This window comes from Macrosteles quadrilineatus, unplaced genomic scaffold (genome assembly GCF_028750875.1).
Source record: "Macrosteles quadrilineatus isolate MER2022 unplaced genomic scaffold, UCM_ALF_1.0 Scaffold_5__1_contigs__length_97177068, whole genome shotgun sequence".
NCBI classification, from domain to species: Eukaryota; Metazoa; Arthropoda; class Insecta; order Hemiptera; family Cicadellidae; genus Macrosteles; species Macrosteles quadrilineatus.
In genome coordinates, this window is record NW_026542598.1 from 20,174,608 (window position 1) to 20,193,591 (window position 18,984).

An 18,984-nucleotide genomic window follows, 5' to 3' on the forward strand; every position below is an offset into this window, starting at 1 on the left:
TTATGATACTTGAGACGCAAATTCCTATGAATAGTCTATTGTCTATCGGTTATTTATGATATTAATTGCTTATTAAAAATTCACCTTCTAAAATATCTTCTCGGATTCAATAAAAATAAATGGGGTTTTGTAGCTTAAAAATCACGTGAAAGAATTATAATTTTTCATTCATTTCCAAGCCTGAGAGCCATCCTTCTCATGCCCCAGAGCTACCCTCATGCCTGAGATCCATCCTCATGCCTGAGATCCATCCTGATGCCTGAGAGCCATCCTCATGCCTGAGATCCATCCTCATGCCTGAGATCCATCCTCATGCCTGAGAGACATTCTCATGACTGAGAGACATCCTCTTGCCTGAGAGCCATCCTCATGCCTGAGAGCCATCCTAATGCCTGAGAGCCATCCTCATGACTGAGAGACATCCTCATGCCTGAGAGCCATCCTCATGACTGAGAGACATCCTCATGACTGAGAGACATCCTCATGACTGAGAGACATTCTCATGACTGAGAGCCATCCTCATGCCTGAGAGCCATCCTCATGACTGAGAGACATCCTCTTGCCTGAGAGCCAACCTCATGCCTGAGGGCCATCCTCATGCCTGAGAGACATCATCTTGCCTGAGAGCCATCCTCATGCCTGAGAGCCATCCTCATGCCTGAGAGCCACCCTCATGCCTGAGAGACATCCTCATGCCTGAGAGCCATCCTCATGACTGAGAGCCATTCTCATGACTGAGAGACATCCTCATGACTGAGAGACATCCTCTTGCCTGAGCGCCATCCTCATGCCTGAGAGCCATCCTCTTGCCTGAGAGCCATCCTCATGCCTGAGAGCCATCCTTATGCCTCAGAGACACCCTCATGACTGAGAGCCATCCTCATGCCTGAGGGCAATCCTTAAGCCGGGTTTTCCTAGGCGCGGAGTCGGCCAGCGGAGAGAGGAACGCGGAGAGCGGACTCAGCTTGTCTTAGGTAATTTAATGTTACTGTTTTCCTAGCAGCGGAGCGGAATGCCATGTTAATTTCAATTCCGCTCTCCGCGTTCCTCTCTCCGCTGGCCTACTCCGCGTCTAGGAAAACCCAGCTTTAGGGTCGATTTACACATATCAGCTCAGCCACAGTTCCGTTACAGTCCAGTTACAGTTCAGTCTCAGTTGCATCCGCAATTTCTCAGTTAATTGTCTGTCAGTTGGTTTCAGACAGTCTTCCGTCCCTAATATTTACAGCAATTTACAGTAAAAAATTGTCAATTATAAACCTATATTCTATCAAATTATCATTGTCCATCTTGTTGATTGTTACAAACCGTACTTAAAATATAAACATAACCATTTATATAACAATAATAATATTTCCTAACCTCAAACAGTTCCATCAGGCGTCTGAACAATCAAAAAATATCGGTGGAAAGAAATCTGAAATTGACTGACGGATGCCGGCAGAGCGACTGTCGGGAGAGTTTGGCTGTTTACTTACGGGACACCCTGTATTCCAACCTACCTGTAGGTATATGTAACTGTTTTTAACTAGGTATATACGTAAGGTCAAAGGTGTTTTTTGCTAGGACAAGGAATCATTGCCGGTCAGTTTTGGCACTCATCATCAGCTCAGTTATCATATTCAGTGAGATCGGTAAGGAAGATTCTTGCAAAGGAAGTTTCTAAATTGGACACGAGAGTGAAGCACTGAACAGAAGAAATTTAGTTCAGTTGTTTGCCACTAGAGAGCATTCCTAATTCAAACAGCTGATTCAAGGTTTCCCCTCCCCACTATGCCCAGCGCTCATGCTGTCTGCTACCTTCTTAGCCTTTTGTCTGTCATAGCTTCTGCGTCATTCGCAAACGTGAATGTGATTTTGTTTATCGTGTTCTGAGAGTAAATGCTGATTAATTTGTTGTGTTATTTAAAAATATTATTTTGTTAAAAATCGTGGTTTAAGTTTCATTAGACTAATACACAAGTGTATGTGACTAATTGTCTGCATTTAAATTATTTGTGTAGTGTGTTTGGCGTACTCTAGAGAATTTTAGTGCTGAGTGAATCAATATTACCTAGGTGAGACAAACAACTGTGCTTTGTGGTCTTAAAATTTACTGCTACTATAGAATAGGGCCTAGGTTTTTTTTTTAATTGCGTGTCAAATTACATTGAGTAAATTATATACATAAAAATGATAAGACATAGGCCTAAGTTTGTCTGTTGACACAAAATGCAGCTAACGCATAGGCTATAGGTATTATTCAAAGGAACTGTGTTAACCCACATATTAAAAATAGCTAAATAGGCTAGGCCTAAGTTATCATTCAAATTTAAAATTCTAAGAATTTCTGTAGGGCCCTATATAAGTTATCCCTTGGGGGTTTGTCAGTTGCCGCCACCAAAAAAGGATGTAGGCCTACCTATTTATTCATATCAAGTAGGAACCTAGGTCTTCTTCGTCAACTTTAATAATTGTCCATGTAGTCTGATGTAAATGCTAGGCCTTGCACGTACTTAACCGCTAGATGAATAACTTACTGTTTCTAATCAGTTTAAAGTAAAATACACTGTAAATCTGCATTTAAATCAAGTCAGTTCAGTAACTAACTTATTTGGGTACACTTCCATATCTGTTGTCAAAAACAACCTAATGAAAAATTATTCGATTTGTCGATTATTTCATTCGATATATCAATTGATATTTTTGTTCGGTTGTTTTTGAGAACAGATACGGAAGTCTACCCACATATTTTACTTAACAGCCCAAGGAAAAGTAAGTTAGTCAGTTAAGTACACAAGTGGAAGGATATAATTTTGCAGTCAGGTCCTTACTTATATATAGTGTTTGACTTCTTTATTTAATTGATAACAACACCCTATGGCCTATCATGTCCTTTAATTGTCATCCTTAAATTTGTGTGGCAGGTAATTTCACTTACACTGTACCTATGCAGCCGGTATGCCAACACTTAAAGAACAGTAAAATACAGACAGCCTAAACTTAATACATTTGACTATTAATACAACAAAAATAGTCAATGCTAATACCCTAGGTACCAGCAGAGTATCAAGTAGGCCCATGGTATCTTGCCACAAATCTTCCGTTATAGAGTGGATTGATAGAAAGAGTAACATTTAGCTTTATTGCGTCTTTTGAAAAAAACAAAATTATTGATAGGTTGACAATCCTATAGGCCTAGGGCAATTTTTTGTCACTTAAACTGTTATTTATACTGTTAAGTAAAACAAACAACTATCTAAATTTTGTAATAACTTCTTGATCAGCATTGTACGTGTTATTAAATTTACGGAAAGTAAATAAAAGTAACGTCTTATAACACTTAGAACATATATTTACGCATATTCTGTTACTCACAAGACGGTAAATTTACAAAAAAGATGGCAAGTGGTGATCGATTTCGATTGGACACTCCAATCATCATCAGACCCAATAGGAGAATCTATTGTGATATTTCTATCTTCATCGAATCTATCTATCAAGATTCGCCTATTGGGTCTGATGATGATTGGAGTGTCCAATCGAAATCAATCACCACTTACCATCTTTTTTGTATATTTACCGACTTGTGAGTAACGGAACAGTATAAGCTTAAATATATGTTCTAAGTGTTATAACTAGTTTCTTTTATTTACTTTCCGTCTATATTTTTAGTAGCCTAGAACTGTTCATTAAGTTATGGCGAGTTCTTGTGACAAAACATCCTTCATTTAATCTGCCTAAAAATTAATTTAATTAAATGTTTAATTTTACCATCCCGTGTTACGTAAAACAAAATTACTTGTCGTACACATGCTTATAATTGTAGTTTCACAATGGAGCTTGAAACAGTTTAGACTGCAAAAGCATGAAATTCATATAGAATGATTGCATGAGATTTGAGGTTGTGCATTTTGTTGTGAACGTTTTGTATGCAGAGTGTCCAAAACATTTTAAACTTAGTTCTATGAAGCTATAGGCTACTATGCAATTTTCATCAACATTTAGACAGCAACAGCTTGAACAATTCTAAAAGTCAGAAGCCCCAGACCTTGCATATAATGTAACCTAATTCAAATCAGTAATAACATGTCTCAATGGGTAAACAATTATAATCTATGTAATGTGGAATAATGTTCAGATAGGTTTTGAAAAACCATTAAGTACAGTAGTGTCAACACATTTGTAGGTACCGGTACCAAATAAATTAAAAATTTAATTTTATAAGCCAGGAGTTTTGAGATCAAGATTAACAAGAATTTACAATTTGTAGATGCTTTACACAAATTTGGTTTACAAGTCTTCAATGGGAACATTTTTGAAATCATTCAAGTACATATACATGTGTCAAGAAGGCCCAATATTAAAAATTTGTTTGTTTTGTAACCAATCCTACAAGGCAAAATATACATTATGTTCATTTTAAATATACATTAAATTTTAACATTTTCAAAACTGAAAAGTAGTTCAGCAATTTTATAACTTAATTATATCAAATTAATTATTCAGTTTTTAATCAGATTAGAATAGGTTATTGTTTTCATAGAAACCTTTTGAATATTGAAAAGTTTAAAGTGTTTTTATGGACATAATACATTTAAGCTATGGTATCCAAGATACCAAAACTGATTAATTGTCCTGTTAGCTGTTACCATTTGGTTTTGCCAGTTATTACATTTGTTTAGCCTCTAGTTTGACTGATTATCACAGTATTTTTTAAATCCACTTATTTTGATAAAGCGTGCATTTTAAAAACTCAAAAAGCTTTACAAGTGCAATGACTGGATTACCAAGCTTAAGTTTATTTTACAAGAAGCTGTTAAATTTAAAATGTTTTATTTTGTTAAGTTTTTAGTCAGATTTAGTTGCCTTTTTTTAATTTTTGTAATGGTGGAAACAACTGCATGTGCCGTAGAACATGCAATGGCTATTATGAATGACCGATTGTTTTCATACTTGGTAGCTAACACCTTAACTACCTATTGATAGGGTTTAGCAACTCATACATATTTTCAATAATTTAGCTGTAATCTCCTTACTCACAGTTTACACTCATGCCTTCATATGTACCTAGTTGTCTTAAATGCCAAAATCACCAATTTCTGTTTTAATTACAAAACACAATTATTATTATTGCACTATCTTTAATGTGGTTCAACATTCTCAATACCTGCAGCAATACTGTTATATCATTAATGAAATAAATTCTGAATTTTGCTAAGCCTAAACTGTAGTTCTGACTTTTTTTTTAAATTTAATGAATCATTTTAATTTACTCCCTATATCCTTCATGCATATCATTTTATAATTAAGATTTTTAACATGAAGTTGTTTCCACTACAGCATGTCTCAGTGTTAGCCTGTTTTTGTGTGTAGCCTAGCCTAACCTAACTGCGCCAACATGCCGGGAGGGCTCGGGGCCTCGTACAGGTCCCTTGCAGACGATGTATACAAAACCACGACCATTCCAGACAATAAGTTTAGCGTGGTGGAATCCGTCAAAAAGGTGTTTAGTTTTACAGCAAACCAGAAACGCTCGGAACCTCTCATTGCAAAGGAACCCCAGCCAGTCATCACAAAGTAAGTTTGGATTTTTGTGATTTTTTTGTTGGATAAGCAGTTGAAGTATAAAACATTTATTTCAGAGTAGATCTATTCATTTTTTAAATGATTCAGGCTAATACTAAACAGTTACTAAATGTTACCGCTATTTATAAAAAAAATTGAGGAACTGAAGTGCTAAATTAATGAAAATGCATTAGAAAAATCCCATAATGAAAAAATCATATGACCAAAACTCAAGTTCTTTTAAGATTCTGGATCATGTTTATGCAAATAAAAGGTAAACATATCTTTAATACTGTCAAGTGATCCAATTTTTATTCTTGACAACTACTGGTTTCAAGCCTAAAAAAGTCTGAGATGGCTTTTCATAACTCTATAGGGTTGCCATCATTTGTTGACCCTAGATCCAGACATTGGCAAAATCTGGGGGTCTGGGGGGTATGTAATTTTGTAAAATTAGACACTAAAATTTGGGGTTTTAAGCATTTTGAGACGTATTTCTTTTAATTAGGTAACCTAGCTTAAGCTGGGTTTTCCTAGGCGCAGAAGCGGAGAGCAGAGAAAGGAACACGGAGCGGAGGGCAGAAAAGAGATTAATTTGGTGTTCCGCTCCGCTTCTAGGAAAACAGTAACATTAAATTACCCAAGACAAGTGGAGTCCGCTCTCCGCTTCCGCGTCTAGGAAAACCCGGCTTTATACAAACTTTTCAGTCAATGACAAGTATTAGTAAAGCTACGTTTCCATTCCTACAAGTCGCAGGCACAAGTCGCGGCACATGTCGAGACCATGTCGCGGCACATGTCGCACGTAGTTTGTCATGCCGTTTCCATTCCAGGCACAAGTCCCGCGACTACAACTGGCAGACAAGGTATTTGCTCTCTTATTGTGGTGTGGTGAGGTGCAGTGGCTGATTTTGATTACCGGTATATTGTGTTCTACAAATCGCCATGGATGACAAAAAATCCTCTGCTTTTTTGTTTATGGCTGGTGCATACAATGAACTTAGAAGAAAAAGAAGAAAACGACCTAGATGGTGGATAAGAAGTTTTTTTGGCTAAAAGGCCTTCACTCATATTTGGGTTAGAATCCACACACATAGTGACTCCCATCTTAAATAATCGATAATTGATAATTGACCATTAGAAGGAGCATTTAATTAATTGATGAGAGATTTGCTCGTACAAAGTGGCTTCAAAAATTTCCTCCAACAACTCGACGAAATTTGAAGTTATAATTACCTGTCATCTCTGAGCATGCAGTAGTTCCGAGGATCTGCACATGCGCGAGTTGCAGGCACATGTGCCCGGCCGTTTCCATTCCAACTGGGCACATGTGCCTGCGACTCGGGCACATGTTTTGTCGCGCAGTCGGCAGGCACAAAATTGTGCCGGGCACTTGTGCCAGGCTGTTTCCATTCCTACAAATTCTGAGATTTGTACCAGGAACACGGCGGGCACATGTGCCCGGCACAAATATGTAGGAATGGAAACGTAGCTTAAGCATTATGATAAATAAGATACCTACGCTATTACTTTAGCAGCTGTACTGTTACTTGCTTTAGTTAATTTAGCCAGCTGTTTGCTAGGAGGATTAAACATTAATTAAAATTGTTTAATCCTCCTAGGCTGTTTGGTAGCTTCAAAAGAGTAAACAAGATCTGTCAAAGGGTAAAATTACCCGATTTTGCCACTTTGTCCAGACTTCAAACTGGACACTCAAATCCAGACTGTCCGGACAAAATCCGGACGTATGGCAACCCTTTAACCCCAGGGATGATGAGAAACATTTTTGTCTTGAAAATTAACCTTAGGTTTGAAACAAATGGAAAAAGGGTTGCTTGACAGTATTGGGTAATTAAACCTTTTATTTTAAACCGTACCAATTTTTCAATAGTTCATGGTCGATAAATACAAACCATTTGTATTGCGTAGTAGTTGTATTTGAAATTAGTAACAAAACAGAGTGGATACTTGGCAGAACTTTTACAATTTTAAGTCTCGATGATAAGATATGACTTGACAACAACTCCTCAGTTGTTGTTCAATCCAGCGTCTAGAGGTTCCAATATCATCGTAAGTATTGAACCTCGTACTCTCCCCGTCCAAGTATCAAGTATATCTTTGTGTTCACTGCATGTAATTTTACAACTTTAATACCACCCCGCTATATTTTAGAAACAATTGCACTGCTTAAGCATTCACTTAAACTACCCTTAGTGTATTTTTACTCCTATTTATTTTTGCATAGTTAACTGTTATTCCACATCAGAGAGTAAACTGTTTCTAGATATAAGCATGATCTACTTAGCACCTAAAAAGAAACATAATAATTGGTTCCTTCTGAAAATAAGTGCACAAGGTATGCAATATCCTATAAGACTTTTGTAATGATATGTACATGTTCTTTATCCAGTTTATTGTTTGTATATAAGGTTTAGTGGATCCATCTTCAGTTAAAAGGTTATACTCTAATTTTATAAATCGGTTGTTTTAGAATCTATTACAAATACTGTCCTCACATTGACTATGTGAGGACAGTATTTGTAATTGATTGGAATTTAAGGTGCAATGTTAGCATTTCAATTTTAAATGCTTGCAAAAAACTCATTATTTATAATTTCACGCCCTTAAATTTTGGGTGCAATACAAATTTTTGACAAGCACCTACAAATAGCGAGGAAAATTACCTTGGTAACATTTTTTATCTATGGTAACATGTCCAACCAATCATTCATTGTTCACACTCACAATTCTTAATATTATGATTTGATGGTTGATTTATAATAATTTATGTTTTTGTAGTTTAAAAAATTTGTTATGTTATTTATGCTTAGTCATCTGGGAACTAAATCGGATGTTCAAACGGGGATTTACAGGAAATAAGTCTTTTGGGCATAGAGTAGAGTCTCAAACCATAGAGGACAAAGTTGACGAGTACTGTACAGTCTTTTTTGAGCTTTAATGGGGGTTTTCTCTGTGAAGACATATGTACTAAAGAGTATTTATTATGAATAATAATATTTCATAGTTTTCTTGAAGCTGGTAAAATGGTACAATCTTAAACCGAAATCACCCTTTTCCCTGAAGATGGACTTATTTTCACTCTCTAGTACTCTAGTATTATGTCAATGAGGAATGATGTACGTAGGTAGTTAGGTTGGGCATGTTCATGGTGTGAGATGTTTTTGATGTTTAGGAAGATGCCTGCATCCGCGGCGCCGGAAGAAACTGCCCTGCTCGGGTAAGAGATTCATGTTTACAGGGCGGTGATGGTGGTCATGGGTTCACAGTGTTTTCTGTTCTTCTGTTCACTGCTGCACCTAAATGTCGCTTGTCTTTTGTTCTGTTTCTCATTTCAGTGTCATTGTAGTTCATTGCCAGGATAACTACGGAGCTTTTTTGTGAATTTATAAGTTTTTCATTAGACAATTAAAAATTTTTGTGATTTAAATTCTTGTTCAAAGGGAAAGGAAACTTGAGTTCAAACCCTAAAACTATTTTGACGGACCAGTAACAGGTTCAAAGTTAAATCAATAAATGAGGTGAATCATTCAAAAGTATGCAGATTGAAAAAAACTCAAATTATAAGTGCGAATATTTGACACATTTTAATGGGATATGAACCAAATAAAGAAGATTTAACATTAAATTCAACCTAAATGATCAAATACAATGTGTGATTATCATTTAAAAAATGATTTGGTTCCATTAGCCTTAATGAGTCTATGTAAGCAAATTGAATTGTTCTTTTCAGAAATACATACCTCATTAATTCTGTCATAAAATTATATTAAGTTAAAGATAAAAATCTTAATCTTAAACTTGGGGTTTTTAAAGGTGTTGGAATGCATGTTTTATGTTGAATGGAAGTGATTGTAAATGCATTTTGTACTTTTCCAAGACCAATTGAACGTTCAGTGTGTTTTGTGTATTGCATGTAAGTGTTAAGAATTAGATGAAAAACAAAATGAGTTATTTTATTTGATTTAAAAATTATTAAAATTTGTTTATGTTAGAAATTTGGTTATGATATCAAGTGACTACGGTTGATCTTCTCTAGAGTATAATCTATCACTATCAGTTTATTGATTTTGTGGTGGACACATAACGATTATTATTTTTGTTCCTTTTTGTCTATTTGGTCAAATCTAAGTGACCAGTACTACAGAATATTTTACACTCATAACCTCAAATATCTAAACTAATTATCAGTAATTATTATTACAAAATTGTTCCCTACTAATTGCAATATATTCTACTCGTATATTTCTGAGAGCTTGCTTTGGAAATTATTTGAGTGTCTGCTTTTACGTAACTTATCGATCGCCCAGAACTATCTAAAAGGTAAGCTTGTAAATACAGTTGGTGTAAATGTTACATTAGCCTATAACATTTCTGAATGCACAGAAGCGTAGATGCATTTGCTTGGCTTCTGCATCGTAGGTCTTCTCCAAAGTTCGTTCGGAAACATGATTCTTTGCTTCTATATTCCCGATGTCTTATGCAATCACGAGAAACATCAATACACTTTTGTGAACCTTACAATACATTTTCTTAGTTTTGGGTTGATCAGTGCTTCCTGTCCGTTGTAATTTTCCTTTAACTAGAAGAAAGTACAATGCACAAATAAATTAAAATAATATTTGAATAGTTGAAAAAAAATGCTTTCAAACAAATTCTTAAATAATCTAATGTATTTTAAATTGTATTTAAGCTCCTTGAAATTAAATAATAATTTCTAAAGACCAACTGTCTTCATGTAAATTTTTCAGAAGCACCTCCTGTTTGGTTTTATGCCTTGCAATGAAATAATAAATTCTAAAGACCAATCCTCTTCATATAAATTGTTTTAAAAAGTGTCCATTGTTTCTATACGCTGAAATGAATATTATAATTGTTATATAAATGCTTCTTATCGTTATGAAAACAATCAATTCGACCAATCTCCTTCACATACATTATTTTGGCCACTGATGGTTCGATTAAGGTAATAAAACAATCAATTTGACCTTACATTATATTACGCTCTCGTTAGCTCTATAAAGTTCAATAGGTGATGTATCGTGCCAATAAAGCAAGGATTTGATCAGATGGCAACATAGGTCAGCAGGATTTATTATATGGACATAAATCAGTACCATTAACTACTGAGGACTGAGGGAAGGGTTGCTCATGGCTCAGAGGTATTGATTTCTCTGTCTCTACCAGGTCTAGTTCCCCACCTCCACCCGATGTACGCTAAAAATCTACCTTATCGATTGTATGACTATGTCGATGTATCGATGATAAGCTGCATTTATCAGACTGTATTGCTGGAAAGTAGGTCAAGCCTCTTTGTACTTGAAATAAATTGTTGGGTCTAAGAGGACGGTAAGGGCTTTGGGGAGTTTTAGTGCGGGATGTTTCTTGATGGTTTGGAATTTAAAGTGTTTTTTTATATAGTTACAATATCAAAAGGGCTTGCAGGATTAAGTATAGGGGTGAACTGGAATTTATGGGATATCTAACACATTTTTGCTCTGTGATTAACTTTACAATTTATTTTCTAGACTTTATAATAATGTACACAGTAAATCTAGACAAAGCTATTTGTTGCTAAAAAACATATACAGTAATAAAATTATCACAGATAAATTCAGTATCTAACACGAATATCCGTGGTATCTAATAGTCAATGTTATTAGCCAAAATATTTAAGTAACAGTTAGACAATAGACACACATCTTTATTAGTAATTTATTTAAGAAATGCATTACTATAGCGTCAAAATATAAAAATAGAAAATAGTTCATGTTTTTTTTAAAGAAATATACAATTACATTTTTTTTTATTGTTCAGAGAATAAGCGGTATCTACAATCTTAGAAATTTTTGAATCTAAACTTCTTTGACATAAAGTCTTTCAATCAACAGTTTTTTATATGCGAAACAATTTTAGAGTCTGTAATTTTACAATTACATCCAGCCTATCAGATAATAATCTTGATAACAAAATTTGTATAACAATCATTAATCGTAAAGATGAAATATTAAATTTATTTTCAAACAAAAATACTATCTAAAGGAAAGGAGGAAAACCTCTTCTAATGAGGTTTAAAGCAGCATTACACTTGAACCTGGTCTGCTAATAGGATTTGAGCTCCAAAGCTAAAACAAAAGCCTTAGGCTTGATGAGATTGTGGGGAGAAGTTAGAGGCATTTGAAGTTCATTGTGTTCTACTTAGTTCATGTGTAATTTTTTTGTTTCTGCGGCAAGGTGATTTTCTGTGCATCGTGTAAGAGAGCTCAAACAAACCCGGAATATTTCATTATTTTACATAAATAATCTTATTAGTGGTCTTATAAGCAACATGGAAGAAGTGTGTATTTTGCCCATAAAGACTTATCAGCACTTTGCAGACTTGAGTCCGCTATCCCATTTCACCATTAATCTTAACCTTACAGATCATTTGCTAAAATGAGTCTGGTTTTCCTTGAATTCGGTGAACTTTATTGAATAATACGTTGTAAATAAGTTGACTTTATTGTTCTAAACATCTTAAAACTGGTTTTATGTTTTTATGGTTGAAGAAGTCCTCGCACTTGGTCATAATATAAGTTGAAAAAAAAACTATCTTTAAAGCTATTTCACGAAAAGTGTTGGATTTTTGGATAAAGAGAAATTAGTGTTCCCTAGCCAATTCTTGTTGATCCTTTCAGATATTGAATTCAAAAGGTTGTATATTATATGTATTTGAACCTCTCTGAACTACTGTAATGTATTGAAATTTAACTGTGTATTTTGGGAAAAATCTACATGAATTATCTAGCCTGATATGAAAATTACTTCCCTTGCTCAATGCTCAAATTAACATCTACCACATTTTATAGCCGATGTAAATTGTTTCGGACTAATATAAACCTAAACCAGATTAATTAAAATAAAGTCTGATTCACTAATTTAGACGGATTAATAATCCAAACATACGTGAATCATCAGGTAACATTTCCCAAGGTAAAGTTTCACTATTTTGTGAAGAGAAGAAAGAGGATAGAATAAATGGGATGTGAAATTCACAGTTAAACAGTAGAATGAATTGAGAGGAACGTTTACTTGTTTTATTCCATGAGATCCTTTTAAGAAGATTAACTCTTTACAAGTTTGACAGTAGTGTGGGAATTGTTTATTGTTAAATAATACAATGTATTAATACTGATATATAGCCTTATTTATAAGCTGTGTTTCAATGTTAGTTCAGTTGGGTTTATGCAAACAAATATTGTTGTTTACATTTTGTTAATCTTTTTCCAAAAGTTTTTTAAAATTATTTTACTAATTACAACAATTTAGTTTTAAACATATCATAACCAAAGCGTTAAACAATATTCACTCAAACTACCCTAAAACAAGAGCCAAACATGTAGTCTACATCAAACTCTACAAACATCATCACACTCTAAAAGTCACCAACAACATCAAATACAAATGATTAAAACAGGCTTTAGATATTACTATAGAATGAGAATCTACTTGCACTATTTTAAGTCAGTGAAATTGCTATACAGGAGAATATTTTTAAGAGCCTGTCAGAATACTGTCTCGCCCAAGTATGTTTTAAAATGTCGCGGCTTCATGAATTTGTTTCATCAACATATCCTGTTTCAACAAAATGAAAATGAAAAGAATGAATAATTGTCACAGTTTTTGTAATTATTTCATTTTTGCTCTTGGACACAAATCACATTGTATTTTTAAATTTCATACCAAGTGTACAACTTAAGAGTCCTTGGAAGCTAGCAGCCCTGATGGATAATTTTAAACAGCTCCTAAAGAGTTAATTATCATCCAAAAATATTTTTTCAATCACTAAAGTGATTATAATAATTTAAATATCTAATATACTGTGGGATTAGAAATTCTCTTTGTGGCTTTGAATTGTTTGCCAAGGGAACAACGGCCATCCATGGAAGCCAACGGCCATCTTGAATTTGCCCAAGAGCAATGTTAATTTTGTTAATTTCAAACAGCCGCTGAAGAGTTATTTACCATCTCAAATTATTTTTTCAAATACCAAAGTGATTGTAATTTAAATATCTAGTATACTGTGGGATTAGACATTTTCTTTGTAGTTTTTTAAATTGTTTTACGAGTTAGAATATCTAGGCCCCAAGGACTTTGAAGTTTGGACACCCTTAGGGTACAGAATACAAGAGAAGCTAGAAGCACCTGCCCAGTTTTAAAAACACCTGTCCACACCACCTGGCTCCTTAGCCTTGGTCTTTAAAAAAAGTTAAAATTTATACTTTTTCTGGCAGCTTACACCAATATGCCTTTTTATTTATAGGATTATTTATAAGTACATAAAGGTTACAGAAGGATGTCAGAGACAACTATTGAAGCAAAATAACAGACAAAAAGTTTCTCTTTGAAATGCTAAAAGTATCAAATTGATTCACCTGTTTAGTGCAAAAGTTAAAACTGAATTATTTTCAAAAAATATTGAGATTTTACCTTTTTAATATTGTATATCTTAAGCTCTTTATTAACACTGTTAAAATCAGCATGGTTTGTCATGTTCTGTTTTATTTCATACAATTAAAACCATTATCTCAATAATTGCTTAGAATCCATCCAATTTTATGATTTTTTTACATTGGAAAAAAACAAATAAATTATACTCGTATGATATGATTAACAAAATTAAAATGGTATTTAGCAATTAATTTGCCCTGATATGCATTTAATGCAAGCATAGAACAAAACTATCAGAAAATATGATGGAATAAAATTTCAATTTATATAATTTGTCAAGACATGTTTTTTGCTGATTTGCTCGTTCATCAACTCTTTATTATATTACTTACAACATTACTCACTTAACCTCATCTTGTAACCGGAAGATTGAGGTTAGATGGATAAGGTTGTTTTTGTCACAACTGGTTTGCCTTATAGGATAACAAGGTCAGTTATCCAACCTCAAGATGTCTCAGTTTACTGCCACAGTTGCCTCATTTGCATCTTTGAGGGATTTGATGAAAACTACTTTTACTCGAGGCGTTTGAACCTCGTTTTTTGAATACGGTACTGAATTTCATCTTTCCTAACCCTGGACCAGGATAATCTTGGATTAGTTCGGTTATTTTGTTCTATAATACTCTTGGTAGAATATTATTGACCTATATTAATGATTTTATTTTGGTTTATTTGCACTACGGTTACTGATATATAAACTTAAATATTTAGATGATTATTTACTCAATTTTTATAAAAATATATACAGCTGAGTTTAGCTGAGTGCTGAGTGATTATTGCACTCACCTGACAATAAGATTTCTGGTTTAATTCTGAGATAAGTCAATATCAGTGATTTTAAACTACTTTTGTTAAAATCAGTTACTTTTAGTCAACAATAAAGCTACTCAGTGACAACTTTTATCTCGTATCTACAAACTGTCTGGTAAATTGTGAATTCAACTACCCAATCATTAAATTTAGGCAAAATTTTACAGATTTTATTACTTATTAAATTTCAGCAAATAAAGTACTTTCAAAAATTAATTTGAATGAGTTTATTCATAATTTATTTAAATACACATCCTACAAGAATGCATTGAGGTATAATTACAGTAGATTACAATGAACATTGTTCAGTTTCTCAGTCAGCTTCCTTTCCACAATGTTCTAATGTGTGAAACATTCATGGTTATGCACTTGGTTAGCAGATTAGTCACCCATGTGTCATGCCATTTCAACTCCACTTCTTGGCTTGTTTTGAAAACAAATAAATCTGTTCAAAGAATTGATCTGAGTAAAACATTGGCTTTACAGCTAATTTTAAACATAATAGAAGCAATGTGGTGAAAATCCTTTAATTTTAAAGTAAAATGGTTGCGTCACACTGTACTTTTTGTTGTAAAGAAATAAGAATAATGAGAAGACAAAATTCTCAAACTTGTCAAAATAAGTCGAGGGTTACACTTGATAGGTAATGATTACAAACAAACAGTTCTGTAATTTTTGTTGTATTGCAAAATGTATTGAATGGTTTTTAATGGAAAACGTTTTATATCACAATATCTGTCAAAATTAAACAATTTTGAAACTGGTTTAATGTAAGTTCCGTAGGATTTATCTTTATTGCAAAGTCCCCAGGTAAGAGTGTTGAGGTGATATTGTGACAGGAGTATAACCTATGGAAATTTCACCACAAAGAACCATAAATCTGTGAAGGTTCCGTATATAAACTCGCATTACTGTCAGTCACTGTAAAGAGTTAATCTTCCTAAAAGGGCTCTCCCGTAATAAAACGAGTAAACTGTCCTGCTGATCCATAGCATGGCTGATTTTCACACTCCATTTATTTCTTTTCCAGCCTCTTCCTCTCTTTTACCAGGAGAAATAATTTATTTTGTTATTCATGTACATTGAAAACTGTATCTTGTGTTTGATTTCTTTTGTGAGATCGATTTGAAATATCTATTTTTGAGGTTGGTAATTTGCTGTTGAGTTTTCCAAAATTGTCTTCTCTTTATCAGCCTATTCAAGTAATATGACTTGGTTAGTAACTGATTTGTGATTTGTGGGTAGAGTGCACGATCTTCTGTCCTTGACGTTTGCAGGTTCGAATCCTGCCAATCACTCACTTTGAGCTAAGTTATGATGCCTGATGGCCCTTTTGGACTCCTTATAAAAACTAAACAAATGCCAAGGTGTAAAATAACATAAATAAAATAAAATAGTATCGCTATACCCGCTATCCACTTATCTATAAAACCAAAGCTTTATTTGTCTTCCAGACAAGGATGTCTCTGCATTGTATAACTCCCTTCAATAACATATACGATTGAATGCATTAAAGCAATACTCTTTTTGAGTATTTTGCACCAATTTAAACGTCTAAAATTAGTGACATTTTAAAATTCATATCCTTGTTTACACTTTAAATGCAAATAAATGTCGATACCGGTGAAGCTTGAATTTCAATACAAGATATGTCTTTCACTGTGATGTATTAAAAACTAAAATATTTTATTAATTTACTCAAATAAGACGTGAAATAACTCAAAAAGAAGCAAAAACTGATTTTGAGTTTTTAATGTACGTTTTCTAATCGATCCAATATTTTTTTTTTTTTTTCGGCTCACTGAATTCTTTTTCCGACCCAAATGCTATCGGGCGTGGAAATCAGTGAAAGCAGAACAGATGCAACATTGTCCAGTGATAGACAATGCGGGATTTGACACGGAGCTTTCCCTCCAAAAGGACGTGACACCCGCCAAAACCGGCGATACAGTAGGGATAAAGAGGATAATGCATTAACAGTTACAGTGACATACAAAGTCGTCAGGGCGCGTTTTAGTTGAGTTTTTTCTATAAAACTGTAAAATTATAATCGTCGATTTGAAGAATTCAATTTATTTGAGTGTAGGGGTCCTGACCACTGGTACTAAATTCAGGGGCCATATTTATATAATCTAACCTAACTAATCCGGTTATTTAAACAAATATTGTTTTTCTTATCGTCTTCAGTGAACTATGTTTTCACAGAATAATTTGATCACAACACTCTTTACTGTAAGGCTATTTTTAAAACTATCTAAATAATCTAAAATCAATAACGTAACAGAATTTCATCAAACCGTACGAATCCAAAGTTAACCAAATTACTGTTTTCGTCAAGTGTCGTATCGGGATTCACCATGTCTCAAACAAAAATTGAATCGTCGTATTCCGGAAAGAGATACGTGATCAAACTTGTAATGCACAAGTGATTCACTCTACGTGACTTGACGTGGCACGTGCGTCGTGACGGATGTGTTTACGTGACCATCTGAGGTTTGTCTTTGTTATCTCTGTGAGCGTTGAGCTGTTTACTAGGTGTTGAACGTTAATGCGCATTATAGTTGTCGGGATGGAGACAGAGAAACAGAGTACATACATGTAGGCGTGCGAGGTTTTGGTTCGGTGTCTAGCTGGTGTCTACAATTGTAGTTCTCAGATTCGCCACGAGATACCAACACCTTCGCTTACCTCTAACCTCTTCCCTACTTTCCCCGTTTCCCCTCGTATTTTCCGGAAAGGGTTAAAAAGAGGTTTTGCTGCTTCATCGATTTTGATACTTATATTTTCAGATATCTTTCGCCTGATACGAACAATTATGCCATAACATAGGTGTAAATGCGATCTTGATCAGAATACTCTATGAATAATCGAACTATCGATATTACAACGTTTTTATCTTAAAATTATTGATGTTGCTTAACAACTACATCGATACTAGTAATGTTGAAAGTCCTATCCAAACCACAGACATTTTGTGAAATTTGTAATACCTCGTTAACAGCTAAGTTTAATGCTCTAGAAGTGAGAGGTTTTATAGAGTCTATCAATGCTTAATCAAATTGTATAATCATTTATGTACGTTTTTGATCGTGGGTTATTATTCTAAAGGTAATTTATTTGTAAGAAAAAAACTGATTAATCTGTGACGTCAAGTTTTCCTCTGTATACGCTAACCTATTATCACACCTCTAAGGAATTCTGTCTCCAGGAGATTTCACACGTTGTCGTGAAACTGCCATCTCAGCTGAATATCACCTCATGTTGTTTCATCTTGACAAATTTGTAGAAATGTTGGTTTTACAAAAGACTATATTACTTTGGCAATTATTTCATTACCTGGATTTCGGCAAAATCTGTACGTCGTGTTTTAAGGTCAATACATTGTAGTCAGCAAATACTTGTGAAATTCTTTAGTCGGAAACACTATACACACATTGCAATAATTTATTACTATCAAATTCTACGTTAAAACAAGTTACTTGAGACAAGTACGACCAGTAACAATGTGTCGTGTGTGACAATCTATCATGCACTTGGGAACTATTGCGAATCTAGAACTTGTAATACAATGTTTTGAAATATGTTAGAGCGTGGCACAATCGTGTTGTTAGTGAATTTGCAACATTGAATAGTTTGTTTTAATTTAATTTATTTCATTTATTCGCGCTCTAACTATGGAAATGGTATCTTATATATCTACAACAGATAATATCGTTGACTTTTGGATACTGTAGCCAACATACGATCCATATAGACCACATGTGACCTTTTTCCGCCTCTCGCAGTAAGAGCTACAGTGTGAAATAATTTTTTCCTTAGTGTTCTTGTGGAGGTTGATGTTATCTAAGATGCCCCAGCTTACGGTAGCATCTTATAAGTCGTCCAATCATTTAGACTCAGCCAAGTTCAAGTTCGCGTTTTCCACAGAAATCTGTAATTTGCATTAGCTCAAAAGTTCTCATGTAGTTCCAGTTGCTCAATTTAACTACGTCCCCTTTTAATTCAAAAAACCATGTTCAATATTAGCATTTAAATGGAACATCTAGCTTTAACAATATAGTCAAAGATTGCATATACTAGACGCATCGTATAGACGACGTATACCAGAGACAAGAGACA

General features: G+C 34.1%; 1 protein-coding gene across 9 annotated transcripts in view; it reads left to right on the forward strand.

Annotated features, from left to right (window-relative positions):
• The first annotated feature begins 1,806 nt into the window (after positions 1-1,806).
• Positions 1,807-18,984, forward strand: part of LOC128993918 (protein NDRG3) — a 52,699-nt gene continuing 35,521 nt past the window's right edge. For 2 of the 9 annotated variants that reach the window (XM_054418031.1, XM_054418028.1), the window contains exons 1-3: positions 1,807-2,057; positions 5,356-5,559; positions 8,741-8,785. In XM_054418031.1, coding sequence (XP_054274006.1) covers positions 5,381-5,559; positions 8,741-8,785 — 224 coding nt within the window. In that variant the 5' untranslated portion in view covers positions 1,807-2,057; positions 5,356-5,380. Of the gene's footprint in view, positions 2,058-5,341; positions 5,560-7,601; positions 7,618-8,740; positions 8,786-18,984 lie in introns of those variants that run through there. The other 7 variants (XM_054418030.1, XM_054418026.1, XM_054418029.1 and 4 more) reach the window with 6 other exon arrangements.